Source organism: Eptatretus burgeri, chromosome 17 (genome assembly GCF_056783735.1).
Source record: "Eptatretus burgeri isolate ZD-2024b chromosome 17, Ebu_testis_v1, whole genome shotgun sequence".
Classification (NCBI taxonomy): Eukaryota; Metazoa; Chordata; class Myxini; order Myxiniformes; family Myxinidae; genus Eptatretus; species Eptatretus burgeri.
Window position 1 is genome coordinate 7,154,476 of NC_140977.1, and position 15,834 is coordinate 7,170,309.

Below are 15,834 nucleotides of genomic sequence, written 5' to 3' on the forward strand. Positions count from 1 at the left end.
CACACCTGAGGTTTTCCAAATGTGAAGCTACAAAGAAAGTGATCACACAGATGTTTTTAGTAGGGATGATGGTGGAGATTTTGGTGGTTGGGGGGAGTGAACTTCTTTTAAATGAACAACCCACTTCGAGCATCTTTGCACAGAGCCATGAACTTGATCAGATGTAGACATTTAGAGGATCAAAACGTTTGTTTCCTCCCCTCCCCTCCCCTCCCCCGCCCCCCATAAGGTGTTCTAGTTACGCTAACTACAAAACAACGGTAAACACAATCGTGAAGCACAGGCAGACTGTCAACCGATAAGTAATGCGATTTGTGTGGTAGGTGGAAGGAGAGACGTGGGACGCCAGTTGGCAACTCCAGGCGCTCTGACACGCCGAGCAGCAGAGAGGAGGAACGAAAAGAACGAGACTGGGAGACACGACCCGGTGGTACGGTCGGAGAGCAGAGAGATGGCAACGGACCTGGCAATGAGACGAGGGAGATAGAGGGTCCACATGCACCCTCCAGAGAAACATCCTTCGTGAGAAGGCAAAGTTGCCATTCCTCGCACGTCACACACCTGTGGTTGAAAGCAGACATGACAGTAAAGATGCATATCCCCATCTCAAGACACCCACGTGCCATCCCTCGTGAGCCGCTTTGGTTCTTTTTCCCCAGTCATCGGTTTGGTTCTAGTGTGTTTGACAAGGAAAGCGTGCCTGGTTTGGGAGAAAGCGGCCGTTCGCCAAAACATGCCGATATATTCCAACCGCACGGCTAACTGGCTATTAATCTACCCTTTTGGCATTTAAGCCTATTTATTGAAGCACCAGAGTTTATTTTCTTATGCTTGTTAATTATCCAAAGATGTCTGCAAAGCAGGCCTGTTAAAATACGCCAGGGGCCCCGTTTTCTAGTTACCCACACAAAATCCAAACTGACGAGGAACTCCGTGGTCAGACGTGGTTCGAAACGAACACCCGAGATGATGATGATGATGATTATTTTGAATTGTTTGCTGGAAAAGTTTAATAAACCAATTGAACTCTCAGGCGTGTAGACAGGAAGATGCCACTTTGCAAGAAAGGTCTCTGAATTTCACCGACGGCACGAGGTGGATGTTCAATCACAGGCCACGGCCATTTTGGGAGGCGGCCTTCCACCATTTGCAACATCTGCCCCCCCCCCCAACTTCCACCACAAATACAGGGTTTCCTTTCTTCTTTAAGTAAAGACCTTCCACCATCCCGTCTGAGCAATCTCATTCACGGATCCAAACTTGGCCAACAGCAAGGTGCCACATCTGATCCTCCTGTCCGAAATCAATCCTTTACTAACGGATTTTCCATGTCTGTGTACCATCGGCAAACCGTTTTGACACCATGATATGCGCTCATCAAGAAGAAAACTTTATATTGGAAACAGGTTTGGTTTAAAGTTTTCCAGAAAAATACACCTTCCCCCCCCCCACCCCATGTAAAAGGAGAAGATGAGAGAATAGCCTGCAAGATGGGATAATGGAATCCTTGTGAGTGTAAGGCACATTTATCAAGGGGTAACTGCACGTGAAGACATTTTGTACTTTTATAACAAACATCGCAAAAGAATCGCAACAAGAAGTGTTGATACGAAAGAGGAATCGAGTGAAGTGGAAAATCCAGGTGAAGATGAGGGAAGTGTGTGGGGAGGGGGTGGGGGGAGAGGGGGTGGGTGGACTGACGCCAGGCATGGTGGATTTGTGCCTTGCGAGACGTGCAGCCCGGTCGTCATCCAATCCTGAGATGGAAGTGTGACGAAGGCCAAGAAACCGCGAGAGCCGCGCTGGCTCCACGGGGTCAAATAATAACCCGAGCACGCAAGTGGCCTTGTATGCTCGCCGTTGATAATGGCAGAGCACGAAACGTCAACCCCGAAGCACACACCCGGGTCACCTTGGACCGACATCCTATTGGGGCTTTTTCTGAAAGAAGCCCATGATGGAGGTCTGTTTCCCAGCTTTAGTTGGGCGTTTCTTTTCCTTGGGAATCTTAGCAGGCTGCACCTGGGCCTGGGGAGAGAACAGACAAGCAACAATGTAACCACATGGTTTACCTTCGGTGGTTAAACAGAGTGGCGTACCTGGTGTGTGTCAAAGTAATAGTGGGCGAGCTCGTTACCTGTGCTGGCCTCTTTGCAGGTGGTTCTGCCTGGACGTCGTCTTCTGAGCAAGACTCAACCTCCCACACCTTCTCTGTCACTGCATCCACCACAGTGGACATTCAAAACGTCAAGACAGTCGTTTGCACCAGCATAAGCAAAAGTATTGGCACAGCACGTTTGCATTTGAACGTGGCACAAGCATATTTCCCCCCCCACAATGCAAAGCGACGCGTGCTTTATTAAAGGCTTCTACCACAGGCTTCGATGCAACACCACTGTAAATACTCTTAACCTAACCAGCATGGTCGCAAAAGAAAGAAGAACGAAAGGTTCAATGAAGTTTAGCAAATAAAACGGTCGATACTTGCGATAGGAGTACAGAGTTCGGCAGAAGATAAGGTTGGAATGTAAAAGCACTCCATTAATCCGGACTGACCTCCATGATCATGTTCTTGCCTTACATGAACTCTTATGGAAAACAAATAACCATCTCCGACCTTTATAATCGGATGAGACCGGTAAAAGTGAGGCCAACGGCTGGTCCATTGCTGCGTTTTGTGTCACCGTTCAATACGCCGTGGGTGTCCCGTTCGGTCGGCACATCCCGCATGCCCGGTCGGTTGCGCTCTTTCTGGTCGCTGTGCACGGAATACAACGGGTGGTTTTCCATCGCTCTTCCCAGCTGCAGTCGGCGATTTGTCAAGCGTCCCAGCACACAGTGGCCCACTCTTTTCGAAAGGCACCTGACCCATGTGTGGGATCTTAAAACGTCCACAAACGAACGTTTGCGGACGGGACACCCGGCTGAACGTCCCCTCCGTACTGCGAGATGTCGAGATCCCTCGGACTGATGCTTTGCCTAAACCTGCTCCCAACATTCTCATCAGTCTGCCCCACTTCTCAATTTCACCCCGTCTCCCCTCACATAGGTAATATGTAGACGGCCCACATGTTGTCATCTTTCCAAATTTTGTGGACTGTAGAATGTGCTGGGTGGCTGTTTTACTACCTGGCCACGCGAACAGACCATCGTGTGCCTCGACCCTGGACCAAGTCTAGGCAGCACCTCCATCATTACACAACCGGCAAACCCGATGTGTACCTGCCTTGGCAGATTTGAAGGAATGTCGTGCGTGCTGCGTTTACCTGCCGTGCGCGTGCGTCATCACCAGGTGTTTCTCCAAGATTTGTGTCATGCCCAGCGGGCAAAGAAAGCTTTGGGTCCGATTTTTCACACCAAAACAGTCACGACCTCAACCTTTTATCGACGAGTATACACTGCACAAATTTGTTGTTGAAGATTTGTGCGAACAACAACAACAACAACCACAACTGCAAAGAAGAGAGCAAAGGTTCATGGTTTGTTTTCAATCCATCGTCCTCTGACAGAGGTCTGGTTCTTATTCCACCAAGTCACTTCTCCTCTGGATCACTTTTCTGCTTTGCACACAACACAGCGGACAGGCCCCAACAACAGACCCGCCAACATGGCGATCACTACGAGGTTACATTACGATGTACAACTTCCCTCCCATTTACGCACGCTCGTCTATCTTCGTCCCTGACTTTGATAACGTATTCATACCAAACCGTGCAATCCTGGATGATCCCGTACCAATGGCATGCGATCTGTGAGGTGGAACCCAAAGAGACAACCACTGTTCCACTCAGGAAAGCTGGCAGTTACCATTGAAAAGGTCTAACACTCCTGGGCTGAGAGTATCACCATAAATGCAGGGTTTCCTCAAGCAGGTCACATCCTGGGTTTCCAGAAGCTGTTAGAGATACTGAAAATACTACAATGTCACGAAAATTCTCCAGGACACCCTGATAGGACTACAATACACAGCTCAACATTACGGTGTCTTAAACCTGTAAGATGCGAGTCGGGCCCCAATGTCCCGTAACGACATTGAACTCCATCCCGTCGACACTAGGCATTCCTGTCGCATGGCTACCCTGGTGGTTGGTGACCGTCCTGCCAAATTCTTGCTGCATTCGCCTGTAATTCCAAACAGATACGTGCCGCACGCATTCCTCCGATTCCCTGCAGTCTCGGCTGCCCAACATCCCGTTCAAACGGATTGCTGTTTTCCACCTTCCGAACGGAGATTTACAATCCTAGAAAACTGGGATCAATCCCTTAACCCAGGAGAGACTGAACGCATGGACGAAGCTCAAGTTGGTTTGCAAACCACGATGCGCATTCTTCGTGGATCCGTGGCACGACGGCCGCGTGAGTTGAGCCATGAACGGCCAGGCCTGACACCTTCAAAACATGGCTTTGTCTTTGCACGCCCTTCATAACCAATTCCAGATTTCTGGATCAGAAAAGATCCCTGGTGTATCGGCATTTCGTTTCTGTGGAAATATCGACCCATCTTCCATTCCCATTGCCAGATTACGGAAAAGAAAACAAGCTGTGATGTGGGGGACATCCCTTCAGAAGCTATCCAGGTGAAAGGCAGGTAAAATAGTCATCGTTAAGATTTCAGACATGGCGCCAACTACACTTCGATCGCTGCAATCGCGGGTTTATAAAACCTTAACGGTGGACAAAGTGGAAGGCCAAACCATAAAGAGCCAGTGTCAGATGATTCACTTCACAACGCGGGCGAAGCATCCACAAGGCCAACGACACGGAACCTACGCAGTTCGAATCCCAGGTGCACCGTTGGAAATCCCAACAGTTTCGGTTGTCTGTGTCGTACAAGTGTACCCTCATGGTGGGCAACCTTCCTAGCCGGGATGGACAAACAATCCGTGTCGAGCGAACCCAAGATCGGTTCACTCATACGGGCACGTACAAAATGAGGTTTTGGCCGTCATCCCACGAGATTAAATGTTGCGGCGTTCGAGAGAACGTGCATGAGGGGGAGGGGGTCATGGGTGGGGAGTGAAAGCAGTGCAGGAGGATCGTATGAGAGCCAAAAATGATTAAGACAAATCGAAACGGATGAACAAAAAGGACGATTAAGAAATAGGTCACGTGAAGAATTCATCACTGCCAATTTTGGGGCATCCAGGGACCGAGCTTTTGGCCCGTTTCAAAATGTGCTGCTTTGCCCAAACAAGATTGTCAATCCACAGTGTATTTGGGGATGCGTGTAAACAAGGAGGCCCAAACAGGGAAGCACAAAAGGATCATCGGAATGCCGACAACCTCCGTTGGGACTTGCCCTTGGTTTGCCATGAAGGGATCATAATGAGCGGCGTTCCGTCGGGAGTCGAGGCCAAGATTTGGGTTCCACCATTGTCCGCGGCATGACCTTCGTTCATGCAGTCGAGCTACGAGATCGAAGAGCTCTCCGAGGAGGATCCCTTTTGGATGGAGGAAAAATATATACATTTTTATATCAGAAAACCGCCGTCCGACTCGTCAGTCTACTCCTCGAGCCGTAATATCGCAAGGTGGATTGAAGCTCTATCTCCAAAAACTTGAACTTCAGACAAGTAAATCAGTGAACTCGTGGCACCAGCACAAAGTGTTCTTTGTGCAGAAGAGAAGCCCCGGAGGCTGTGTTGGTTTACCGATCTTCCAATAATTCAAAGGGAAAAAAATAAAAAGAACTTCGCCGAAGACGAGCTCGCCGGGAATTTGGACCTCTTGCCACCAAGGATTTCAGAGATGTTGCCCACAAAAATTACTCATGTCGGAACAAATGTGAAGTCGATAAATTGTACCGAAACCGTGAAGGTTGTTTTTGCTTGAAAAAGCCAAAACAATTCATGTCCAAGAAATAAAATACAAAAAGGCCAAGGAATCCCAAGGAAGGCCAATCACAGAGGGAATCGCTTCCATCCGCAGGTCCCAAAGCCATTTCTCAGATCCTTTGCCTCAGAGCTGTGGTTTCTCTTAAAATTCACACAAAAACAAACAATTATGAAGATGCACAAAAGGCAACCAGACTTAGGGTCGCCCTGCTTGGCGTTCTCATCAGAACACTCGACTCCTGATCCCTGGTTAAAATCCCAAATACAGTGTCAATTTGGCCTCGTCCTGCGTGCGATCCATGCCCGAATTCCTCCGTGAGCAATTCTCATCGGCATGCGTGACGCGCAATGCTGGGGAAAAGGAGACGACTCGGTTCAAAGCTGAGAAGAACACAACGACCTGAACGCGCACCATTTCCTCTTCCTATCGTGTTTCCAGCTGCACGCCTTCCCGCTCAACGAAATGCTCTTCATCAAGTTTGAGCAAACTTCCCACGAGCGGAGCTCAAAGCAAGCAATTCACAAATCAGGCCGAGTAAATAAATAAGTAAACTTTAACTCCAGAAACAGCGAGGCCAGCCTCAGGCCCCACTATCCCACAACTCTTCTCAGCCTAAAAAATAAATAAATAAAGGGTTTCCATCGTAACAAGTCAACAGCGATGCATCACATGCTCCAAATTCCCTCGTGGGTCGAAGGTGCGGTCGCCGCAAGGAATAACGAGACCTTTGCGAGAGTCCGTCCAGCCGGGTCGCGGCGAGGAAAGGCCTCGTGGATACGCCCCGAGGGGTGTGTGGGATACGGATACACGGCCAGGATGAGGAATCTCGGCGAGACGGGTCGGAGGCGCCGAGCCATACTGACTGTTTCCAAAAGCACGAGAAATGAGAATTTTGTTCCTGGTCCGCGGTTCGGGTTTTTATGGCCGGTGTGAGATTTAGCCTGGGAACGGTGCACTTGGATCGTGGCGAATGAATCACTTATCTTTCAACCAACAGCGATCTTCAGAAAAGGAAAACACGAAGGCTGCTGGGAATAACAATACTGAAAGACATTTGGAGATCATTCCCTTGGCCAAGAGCTGCCATTGTTTGGCTCAAAGGAAATCGATGATCCTGGCCTTCACATCGAGCCTGTATGTTCTCAGATTTCTTGGGAAGACGTGAGGCTTCGGACTTTGTAAAACCGACACAATTCTCTATCGAGGAAGACATTCAGCAGGTATCGTCCACTTAGCCAATTTAATCTTGTCTGAGATTTGCTGAAAACCAACAGGAACAGTTGGAATCAGTGCACCATTTGGAAGATCGCTCCATCCCAAAAGGAGTTGTTTTTTTTCTTCTTCCCCATCCCTTGTGGTACCAGAAGGCTCACGGACGAGTTTGTATACACACAAATAACGGCATGTGGTGTTGCGGCTCACACTCCGGAGTTTAAATGAAGCTCTGGGGCATTAATTTCCAAGGCTCAAACCAATCCTGGGGCAGGTTGCCACTCCACCGGAGGAAACTCGACGGACGACGACTTTGTAATTTGCTTCGGGTGCCGGTAACAACTCGCAGACTCTTCATGAACGACGTGCGGTGTCGTCCACCAAAACCGCAGGTGCCGGCATTCGGGTCCGTCAAGGCCATCCGGAGGGATGGCGCGCGCATTGATGCCTGCAAAACATCAGGATGGCAGTTTATAGCTGGGCCAGGATTCAAACGCAGGCGAGACAGCGCAGAGAACACACATTACATCACAGCATAGATTTCCCATGGAAACAAAATTCTCAGGAAAAAACTGTTCAGACAACCACAAATCATCAGCTTTCATCAGAAATCAAACGAGGCTTCTGGAAGTGTTCAGCAAAACGATGATGCCAATGACAAGTTCAATCATCGGAGGAACGCTTCTCATTGCGATCTCTCGGATTACTCGAAGATCACCTTATTCACCAACGGGAAACAGATTAACCGTTTCAAAATCGACTCAAGAACGGCGATCCAAGGCTCGTGGAGCATCCGCGACAGGTCAGGACATTCGGAGGAGGTGCACAAATCAAACCGAATGGATTTGAAATTTGCTGTTGACGATTGCAGAGTTAAACACCAAAGCGTGGAAACGCTTCCCGAGCAACACGCGGCTCCCACGCTTCACAAAATAATAAATAAATAAACGTCTTTCTTGCTCTGGAAACGATTAGTGAATCTGGGAAGTACTTTCCAGTGGCCTGCCAGTATCAAATGAACACCCGCGATTATAAATAAACCTTATTTTAACAATCCGTTATATGAACACGATCAAATGGACTCCACGTTAGGATGTGGTTAGCATCGAGGGACACGATTATCGCCGGAAGATGGTGCCACGTGACGTACATGCACAACCACCTCTGGGTGGAAGAGACCGAATGGGCTGAAGTTTCTTGCCTGGGCACCACTGAGTCCTTACATGAACGCGGAACACGTCTGGGAACGTATGGATCGGGAACCGCGGAAAAGCCGACTTCGGCCAAGTAATACCCACGAAAAGTTGGTAGAAAATCTACTCCACGCTTCATAAAATCTGCATCAGGGTGCGATGGAGAACATCAAGATTTCATGCCTCCACGGGTTAAAGCGCCGTGTCATCCGTACCTCAACCTGCATCCGGACCTCAATTCGTCCTCATCACACATCCAACCTGTCCACTAAGTTTTATCATAATCCGTCCACAACGTTTTGAGATATCCTGCTCACAGACGGACAGACAGACAGACAGTGGTGAAAACACAATCTCCGTCCACCTTCAGCGGCGGAGTTAAACATAGAAGTTTATTTACAATCAGTGGTGTTCATTTAATACTGGCAGGACAATAGAAAAGCCCATCCACCTTGCAATGAGAAGCTGGTCCTCCAAGCTCTCGCTCAAGGTGGTGGTTGCCCCGGCGTGTCATTACAAACTCCAGATATTCCTAACATATCCAAAGACTTGAATCCCGGAAGTGAGAAGGTTCGAGTTGTGGCGTGTCTCCTTGCTACGACCGACAGTTCTCATTCAGCCAGAATAGCACCTCGTCAACTGGCCATAACAGACAGTCTTACTCGATGAGATTATCCACAGAAAAAAAAAAAGGTACCAAAGGTTGCGATTCCAAAAAGCGAATGGAGAGGGTTGAAGTGCTATCCGCGGACGTACGTCAGTGCCGACTTGCGCAGACACCGAGGATACATCGGTGCGTGGTCGTGTGGCTTCCACAGACTGAAACTTGGCCGGAAGTCGCCTTCCAACTGACACCCACAACCACAAAAGGTATGTGAGGGTTTTACTCCCTCAATTTTAAAACAAACAGAAAGGAGCAGACCCCTCTAGTCTCAGGCGAAGTTTCGTCCACTCCTCACAGACTTCCTTGGGCCGAAGGAAGTCTGTGTGAAATTGATGACGACACCACCATTCACAACACAAGACGGTAGAGCACCCTGTAACGACCATGATCTCAGTGCAATCCTTACCATTTAACAATCAAACTCGTGCTCCCTTACAAATGCTCAAACGCAGCATGCGCGATGCTCATGCCAAGATGTCGGCAAGCGGAACGAATTTTCCTTCGACTCGACGTTGGGGACCCGGAACATCGCTTCACCACGTACGCAGCTTCAATCAGCCAAACAACCTGACCTTGTTAATTGGTATTCTGGTGTTCTGCCAGAAGGCAGGTCCAGTACTGCTGAAGCAGTTTCTTGGCAAGGATTATGCTGGGTGGTTTGCCGTTGCCTTCTCACAGCAGTAGTTGAGGCAGAAATTTGGAATTTGGCCGAGGTACCGGAGACACTCTTCGCGAAGGACACCGTGGGATCGTTAACGTCCACCAACTCATGCCGGCAGACATGACACCCAGTTTAACATCCATCCGAAGGACGGCGCGTACATCGATGGATCACCTTGACTGTGAAACACCGGGATGACAGTTTATAGCTGGGTCGAGATGCGAACCGAGGCTTGACGGCTTAGAGGAATGTGTGCGTACCTCTAGGCCATCCTGTCAGCCCTGACCTCATTGAAAGGACGTCACGTGACGACCGATTCACTGCAGGCAACGGGCGAACCTTGCCAGTGAGATCTCTATATTGCATTGTATTATACAACGCTCTCATGGGTTGAAGAAACAATTCATACACACTCTGACCATCAAAATCAAAATTTAAGATAATGGCTTGAACAAATAAAAATAAAAAACTTAACCATCATCCATTTTCCAAACCGAGCAGCATTTGCCACAGCACCCCAGACGAACGAACACACACCACCCTGTCCGGGCCTGTTGAGAAGAACAACTCTTCCGCCGACGATGCTCAGAAAACGTGATGCACGGACATGGGGATCTGGTGAATTTGAACGCTTACCATGCATGGCCGAGGCTGGTGGAGCAGCGGGATGGGGGGGATCGGGAGGGGGATTGGGGGTGGAGAGGAGGAGGATGGTAATCCAAAGTAAACGGGAGAATAGCCAGCACTAATAGTTCTGTTTGTTTTCACGAAAGCGGAGAAAAAGATTGCCCTGGGAGTCCAATCTGCCCGCTCGAGCTTGACGCATTGCTGGATTGGACGTATTGGACAAGTTTCGTTCGAACGACGAGCACCGATTTTCGAGCCGAGGCTTGTGGCCGGGCAGAAACAAGAGAGGGCAAAGGGTCAATGGAAAAAGAACCGAGTGAAAGGGAAACAGGTGGACAAGAAGACTTCAGAAGCACGGCAGCACACGGACAGCAGTTGCCGGTTAACGGGGGGGGGGGGGGTAGTTCCCGGTCCTCGGCAGGAGTAGTAATACCCAGAGGTAGAAACGGGAGAGACGACGAGGTGAAGGTGGGTTGCAGACCTGAAGCCCTGGACGGAAAAGCTCGAGACAGGCTCAACAAGATGGTTCCACAAGTGTGAGAGAGAGAGTAGGGGATGAACGAATGGAGGTGAGCATTAATCAGGAGAACTTTGGTAGGGAGGGTCAATTTTCGATGAGAAAACAGGAAATGAAGGCAAAAATTAAAAAGGAGCACGTGGACGAAACGAGGGACGGTTGGAAGGGACCAAAACAACGGCATTTCCTTTCCAAGACACTTTGCACGAATCACGGAGTTCAAGACCCACCCATCGAACCGTCGTCGTCGACATAAGTGGAGTCCTTTAGGATCCTCCGCTGCCTCTTGCCTGTGGCCAGCCTCTTGATCTGTGGCATGAAACGAGTGATGTCTCGGTACTCAGCCACAGCACCGTGTGGAGCAAACATTCGCAGGGAATTCAACCAAATCCAAACACTTAGCATTTTATTCCCGAAACATCACTTCCATCAAGTTTTAAAAGACAAAATATCCACCGGGATGAACTCTTCATCCCATAAAGAAAGAGGAAAAACAAAAACTTGCCAAAAGGCCCAAACCATCTCACCCACCTCAATGTACTTGGCTAAATGAGGGCATAAACTGTTCGACCCACCAACCCGAAACATCGTGCCTCTCATGAGATTCAAAGAGTTTTTTTTTTTCAAAATGTCGCTCTTGCGATGGAAGGAAAACGATTGTTATTCACAAATTTGGTTTTGAAAGCAACGTGGTCAATGAGGAAGTTAAATACCGCCGTGAGGTCAACCGCCCCACAGTTTCGGTTACGAGTGGTTCACTGTACTTCCTTCTCGACAGGTCTTTGTGGAAGTCCAGAGCCTAACGCGGTGACACTTGCACAAATTTGGAAGGGAAAAATTTAAAGAAATTAGGAGTTTGCAATATTTACAGGTGCGGGGATGGCCGATTGATAGTTCACTCACCACTCGGCCATCTGGTCAAGTTCAATCCTGAGCAGGTTTTGATTCAAATATTAAAAAAAAAATGCTCTCCTGGCTCAGTGCCAGCAGGAGACGCATGGTCTCTGAGTGGGCCGTCGCCCAAGTAGCGACAGTAAAGCCAGCAGCGTGGTGTGCATTTACGTTGTGATCGTGAAGGCGACTGCACACGTCATCCAAAAACGCCGGGCCCTCGTGTGCTGGTACCAAGACCAAATTCCACCTTTGGGGTGAGCTGTACTGACCCAGCAATGACAACAATTAGCGGGGGTGCTGGGACGGGGAATACAGCACGGGCTAAACGGGCCAAATGGTCTCTTCTGGTGTCCAACATGCCTCGTATCAAAATATGCCTCCAAGCAAATAAACTAAACAAGTGGAAGGAAAATAAACGAAAAAAAAGTGCGTTCATGAAGTCAGGTAAGCAGGAAAGTAGTTCGTACCTCAGGTGCGGCGATTTCACCTGCTTGAAATGCGCGGTGTGTAGTCTGAGATGGTGCACGAGCCTCCTTCGGTGCTGTTAGTGTGGTTATGGAGACAAGGGAGTTGGGAGGAGGGGGGGGAGAGGGGTTGGTAGATGTAATAAAATACAAGCACAAGATACAAGAACCCTTTTAAAACAATGATTATTTACATTATTCCCTTCTTATCATACACTTGGCTCGTTAAATAAATAAATAAATCCTGTTTTCTATAAACTTCAGTTTATTGTTCCTTGGACTCTGTGGAGGGAAATTCGCTTTCAGATTTGGATTGCATTATCTTGGCAAGATTGTGTGCTTCATGAACTAAAGCTTGCCCTAATTTTTGTGGAAATTTGCCAAGCCCCCCTCCCCGCAAGTCCCTCTCCTCCCCTCCCACCCGGAGTCGAGTGATGGGGTCAGGACCCCCCTCGGGCTGCCCACTCGCCGCCTGGTGGTGAAGAACATGAGGAAAATGAGAAACCACCCCGAAGTTGGTTCCACACCTGTTTCCTCATCTCCGTCGCTGTCCGAAAGTTCCCTCCGTGCACGGCTCTGCTTTGCCCTCCTCTTCTTCACTTTGCTTTGCGCCGGCTCTTCCTCTGCAGCTTTCCTCCTTTTGTCATTCTTTTTATCCTTCCTCTTCTTACGATCATCAAAGTCTTTTGCTTCTTCTTCCTCCTCCTCCTCCTCCTTGTCAGTGTCACTGATCCTGTTCCCTCTTGCTCTCCTGCTGAGAAAGGGAAGAGATCACAGAATCACGAGAACACCTCTCCAACTGCCAAACACAATTGCCATTGGAAAGGATCTTAAGATTCCAGAGAACAACGAACCGTGTGGAAGGCCGTGCCCGTGCTCAGAGCTGGGAGGCCATCGACGTGCTGATCATTCAAAAAAAAATACATAAATAAATCGATCCTCCCCGTCCCTACCACCCCCACCCCCCTATTGCATACAGAATTTACAAAGTCATAACAATCACTGAATATCCCAACAGATACAGTCAAGTCAGAAAGGATGCCTGTTTAGGATGAGCTTGATGATTTTTTTTTGGCAGATGTACTCTGTGTGGTTACAGTCGGTAACAAAACTCAGTGACCAGACTCAGTCTTTTACGCGTCATTAACCTTGGCGACTCCATCCTCCATCCCACACGCAACCGGCGTGAGTATGGGCTCAGTGTGACTGCGTCGGTGCAGCGCAAACGGAAATGAAATGCGTTTTCGAACGTCCGATGGAAAAAGAACACTTACTTCTGTGGGCGAGTTTTTAGGTGACGAGTGAAATTCGATGTTGTGGATGGGGCCCATCTGAGATGTTTGTACCACACCTTTAACATACAACACTTGTTTATTCAATGCACCCTCAAGATGTTTATAAGCGAACAAGATGACCCTCGGAAACCTCCGCCATGCTACCGATAACGAAGTGAAGTGCACACATGCGCAGAGAGTAGCAGCAAGGTACGCAGTGACGCTCAGCGTCGACGATGTAATGGTAAGAACGTCCACTCAAAGCTCAAACCATTGTGTGTGTGTGTGTGTTTTAGTTCCATTCTGCCCATCATAGTCAGGTTCCTTATGTCCATAATTTGACGTTGGTTGGAATTTTTTTGGAGAGTAGCTAACCCCAACATTTTTGGAAAGCTTAAACAATACGAAAACAGAAAATCCATGTTTCACATTTTTTTTCAATGCATTTAATGTGGTCAAATAGGTCGTTTTGGGGGTAAAAACCCTTTTTTTTTTTTCTTTTTTTTTAAATTTCAGCTCTGAAAATTCAAAATTAATCGCAAGAAAGCAACTGATGATGCATAATTATTGTTAACAAGAGGACAGTTCTTAATATAGAATACATATGTCTGTATTTTGAGCAATGGTTACCATGGAAACGGCTATCATTTTGTCAAATTACCGTTTATTTAATGTTATTGCTTTCAAATGTTGAAACAAGTAACGCACGAATATGGTGATCAGTGAAATGTACTTAATGTCAAATATGAGTTTGTAGCCAATTGGCATCACTGTCTCTAATGTCACTCCATCATTGCCATCGTCATCATCACTATCGTGGTCATGCCGCTCAATGTTTGAGTCCTCGTCATTCTCACACGAAGTGCTGCACATGCAAAGATCGGTGCATGTTAAGTTCTTGGCCCTGCAGGAACATCTCTGTGATGAACATTCTGGTCTTGCACTGGCACCTTATCATCTCGATAATTGCCTTTGGTGCAGGGAGAATGTCTGTTGTTGTCGGTTTGAGTTGACCACTCGTGTCCTTGTGGAAGCCATTCTTTAATGGATCAAGAAATGTTTGCTGAGAAATTGCTGTTTGACCCCAAACGTATGCCTGGATATGTACCCGCATGATATGCTGCCTCAGAGCACCGACAGTTGGTGGTAACTTGTCATTCTCAGCCATGTTCTTACAGAAGAGATGCCACCGAAGTTCAGGGATGCTGGAAATATTGACACCACTTGGACAATAACCTGAACAGACAAATCTTGCTAAGGTTGTGTATAGGTCCTCTGACAGTTCAGCATCCTTACAGAGCATAGCAAAGGCATCTACTATGTCGTCATCGACCTTCAAGTAGCACTGGAACCACTTTGCCTTACCACGTCGAGCGAACTGCCCAGTATTATCCCCCAGTACATTTTCTGGACAAACTACCATTCCATCCACGACTGCGACCTTCGTGCTCGTACTGCCATCAATTACAGCATCAGCGGGTGCTGGTTCCATGTGTGTGGCATCAAGCTCATCTTCTGGTAAAGACGGTTCCTTGTTGGCAAACTTCTCCAAGTTGTGGATTCGCTTCGACTTGTCGGTGCACGACAGTAAGCTACCGTTTGGTGCAAACAGAGCCCTCGGTGTCACAGCGAATTCAAAGTTGCCAATTGCATCCTTCTGGTCGACGTCCCGGCTAGATCTGGAGAGTACCATCAGTCCACCACACAAATCCTTGGTTTCTTTTAGATCTACTGTCTTGTCCCTGATCTTGATTGCTGGTGTTGTATTGCCAGACATGTACATTCTGTTCTTCTCCTTCTTCACTGGCGCCCATAGGCTGACATCACCATTGATCCGTTTAGCAACAAAATCTTCATAGAGATTCTGTCCCGTTTCATCAATGTTCAGTATCTGTCGTACAAATTCTTCTTGCACATAAGCGTGGGTGGCCACATTGAAGAGCTGGTTACCCTCAACTTCAAATGGATTTTCATGACTAAGTATGGCAGCCTTGATTCGGTCAATTGCATCGTGTTCACGCTTGATGACACTTGGAGACAGGCCATGGTGCTCGGCGATCTCACTTTCCTTCAGACCAAACTGTCCCTTAAACTCGCAAGACAGGCGTGACCGTTCAGGTGCAGCCAAGAAGAATCGCTGTCTGGCATTTGCATTATTTGATATGTCAATCAGACCAGAGTGAACCTTCAGCAACCTGTTCAGATGTTCAACAGCGTGGTCTGCTCCGATCGATGCAAATGGGATGGTATTCCTGGTGACCGTAATATTGCCTGCTTCGAGCTCCCTCCAGGTCTCTGGATGGCTGGTCTTAAGCACATACATGTCAGATATGTACCTTGGCCAGAGCCGCTTGTACTCGATTCTGTCCATGGCAAAAAATATCTTGCCGAGTTGTTCACCGGCTTGAAGATGAAGGTTTAAGTCGGCATTCCGAGATGCTGCAACAAAATGCAGAATTGCCTCTACTCTGTGGAGATAGTTCATCATGGCCT

General features: G+C 48.1%; 2 protein-coding genes across 4 annotated transcripts in view; one reads left to right on the plus strand and one right to left on the minus strand.

Annotated features, from left to right (window-relative positions):
* LOC147009190 (chordin-like protein 1) overlaps nt 1-752 on the plus strand; it is an 11,484-nt gene extending 10,732 nt beyond the window's left edge. For both annotated transcript variants that reach the window (XM_085863410.1, XM_085863411.1), the window contains one exon: nt 324-752. In XM_085863410.1, the coding sequence (XP_085719536.1) occupies nt 324-487 (164 nt within the window). In that variant the 3' untranslated portion in view covers nt 488-752. The remainder of the gene's footprint in view (nt 1-323) is intronic.
* A 625-nt stretch (nt 753-1,377) lies between these two features.
* The window catches only part of POLD3 (DNA polymerase delta 3, accessory subunit), a 30,057-nt gene continuing 15,600 nt past the window's right edge, over nt 1,378-15,834 (minus strand). The window contains exons 9-13 of one of the 2 annotated variants that reach the window (XM_085863409.1): nt 12,595-12,818; nt 12,071-12,144; nt 10,940-11,018; nt 2,138-2,217; nt 1,378-2,028 (exon numbers count right to left, since the gene is read on the minus strand). In XM_085863409.1, the coding sequence (XP_085719535.1) occupies nt 1,927-2,028; nt 2,138-2,217; nt 10,940-11,018; nt 12,071-12,144; nt 12,595-12,818 (559 nt within the window). In that variant the 3' untranslated portion in view covers nt 1,378-1,926. Of the gene's footprint in view, nt 2,029-2,137; nt 2,218-10,939; nt 11,019-12,070; nt 12,145-12,594; nt 12,822-15,834 lie in introns of both variants that reach the window. The other variant, XM_085863408.1, reaches the window with a different exon arrangement.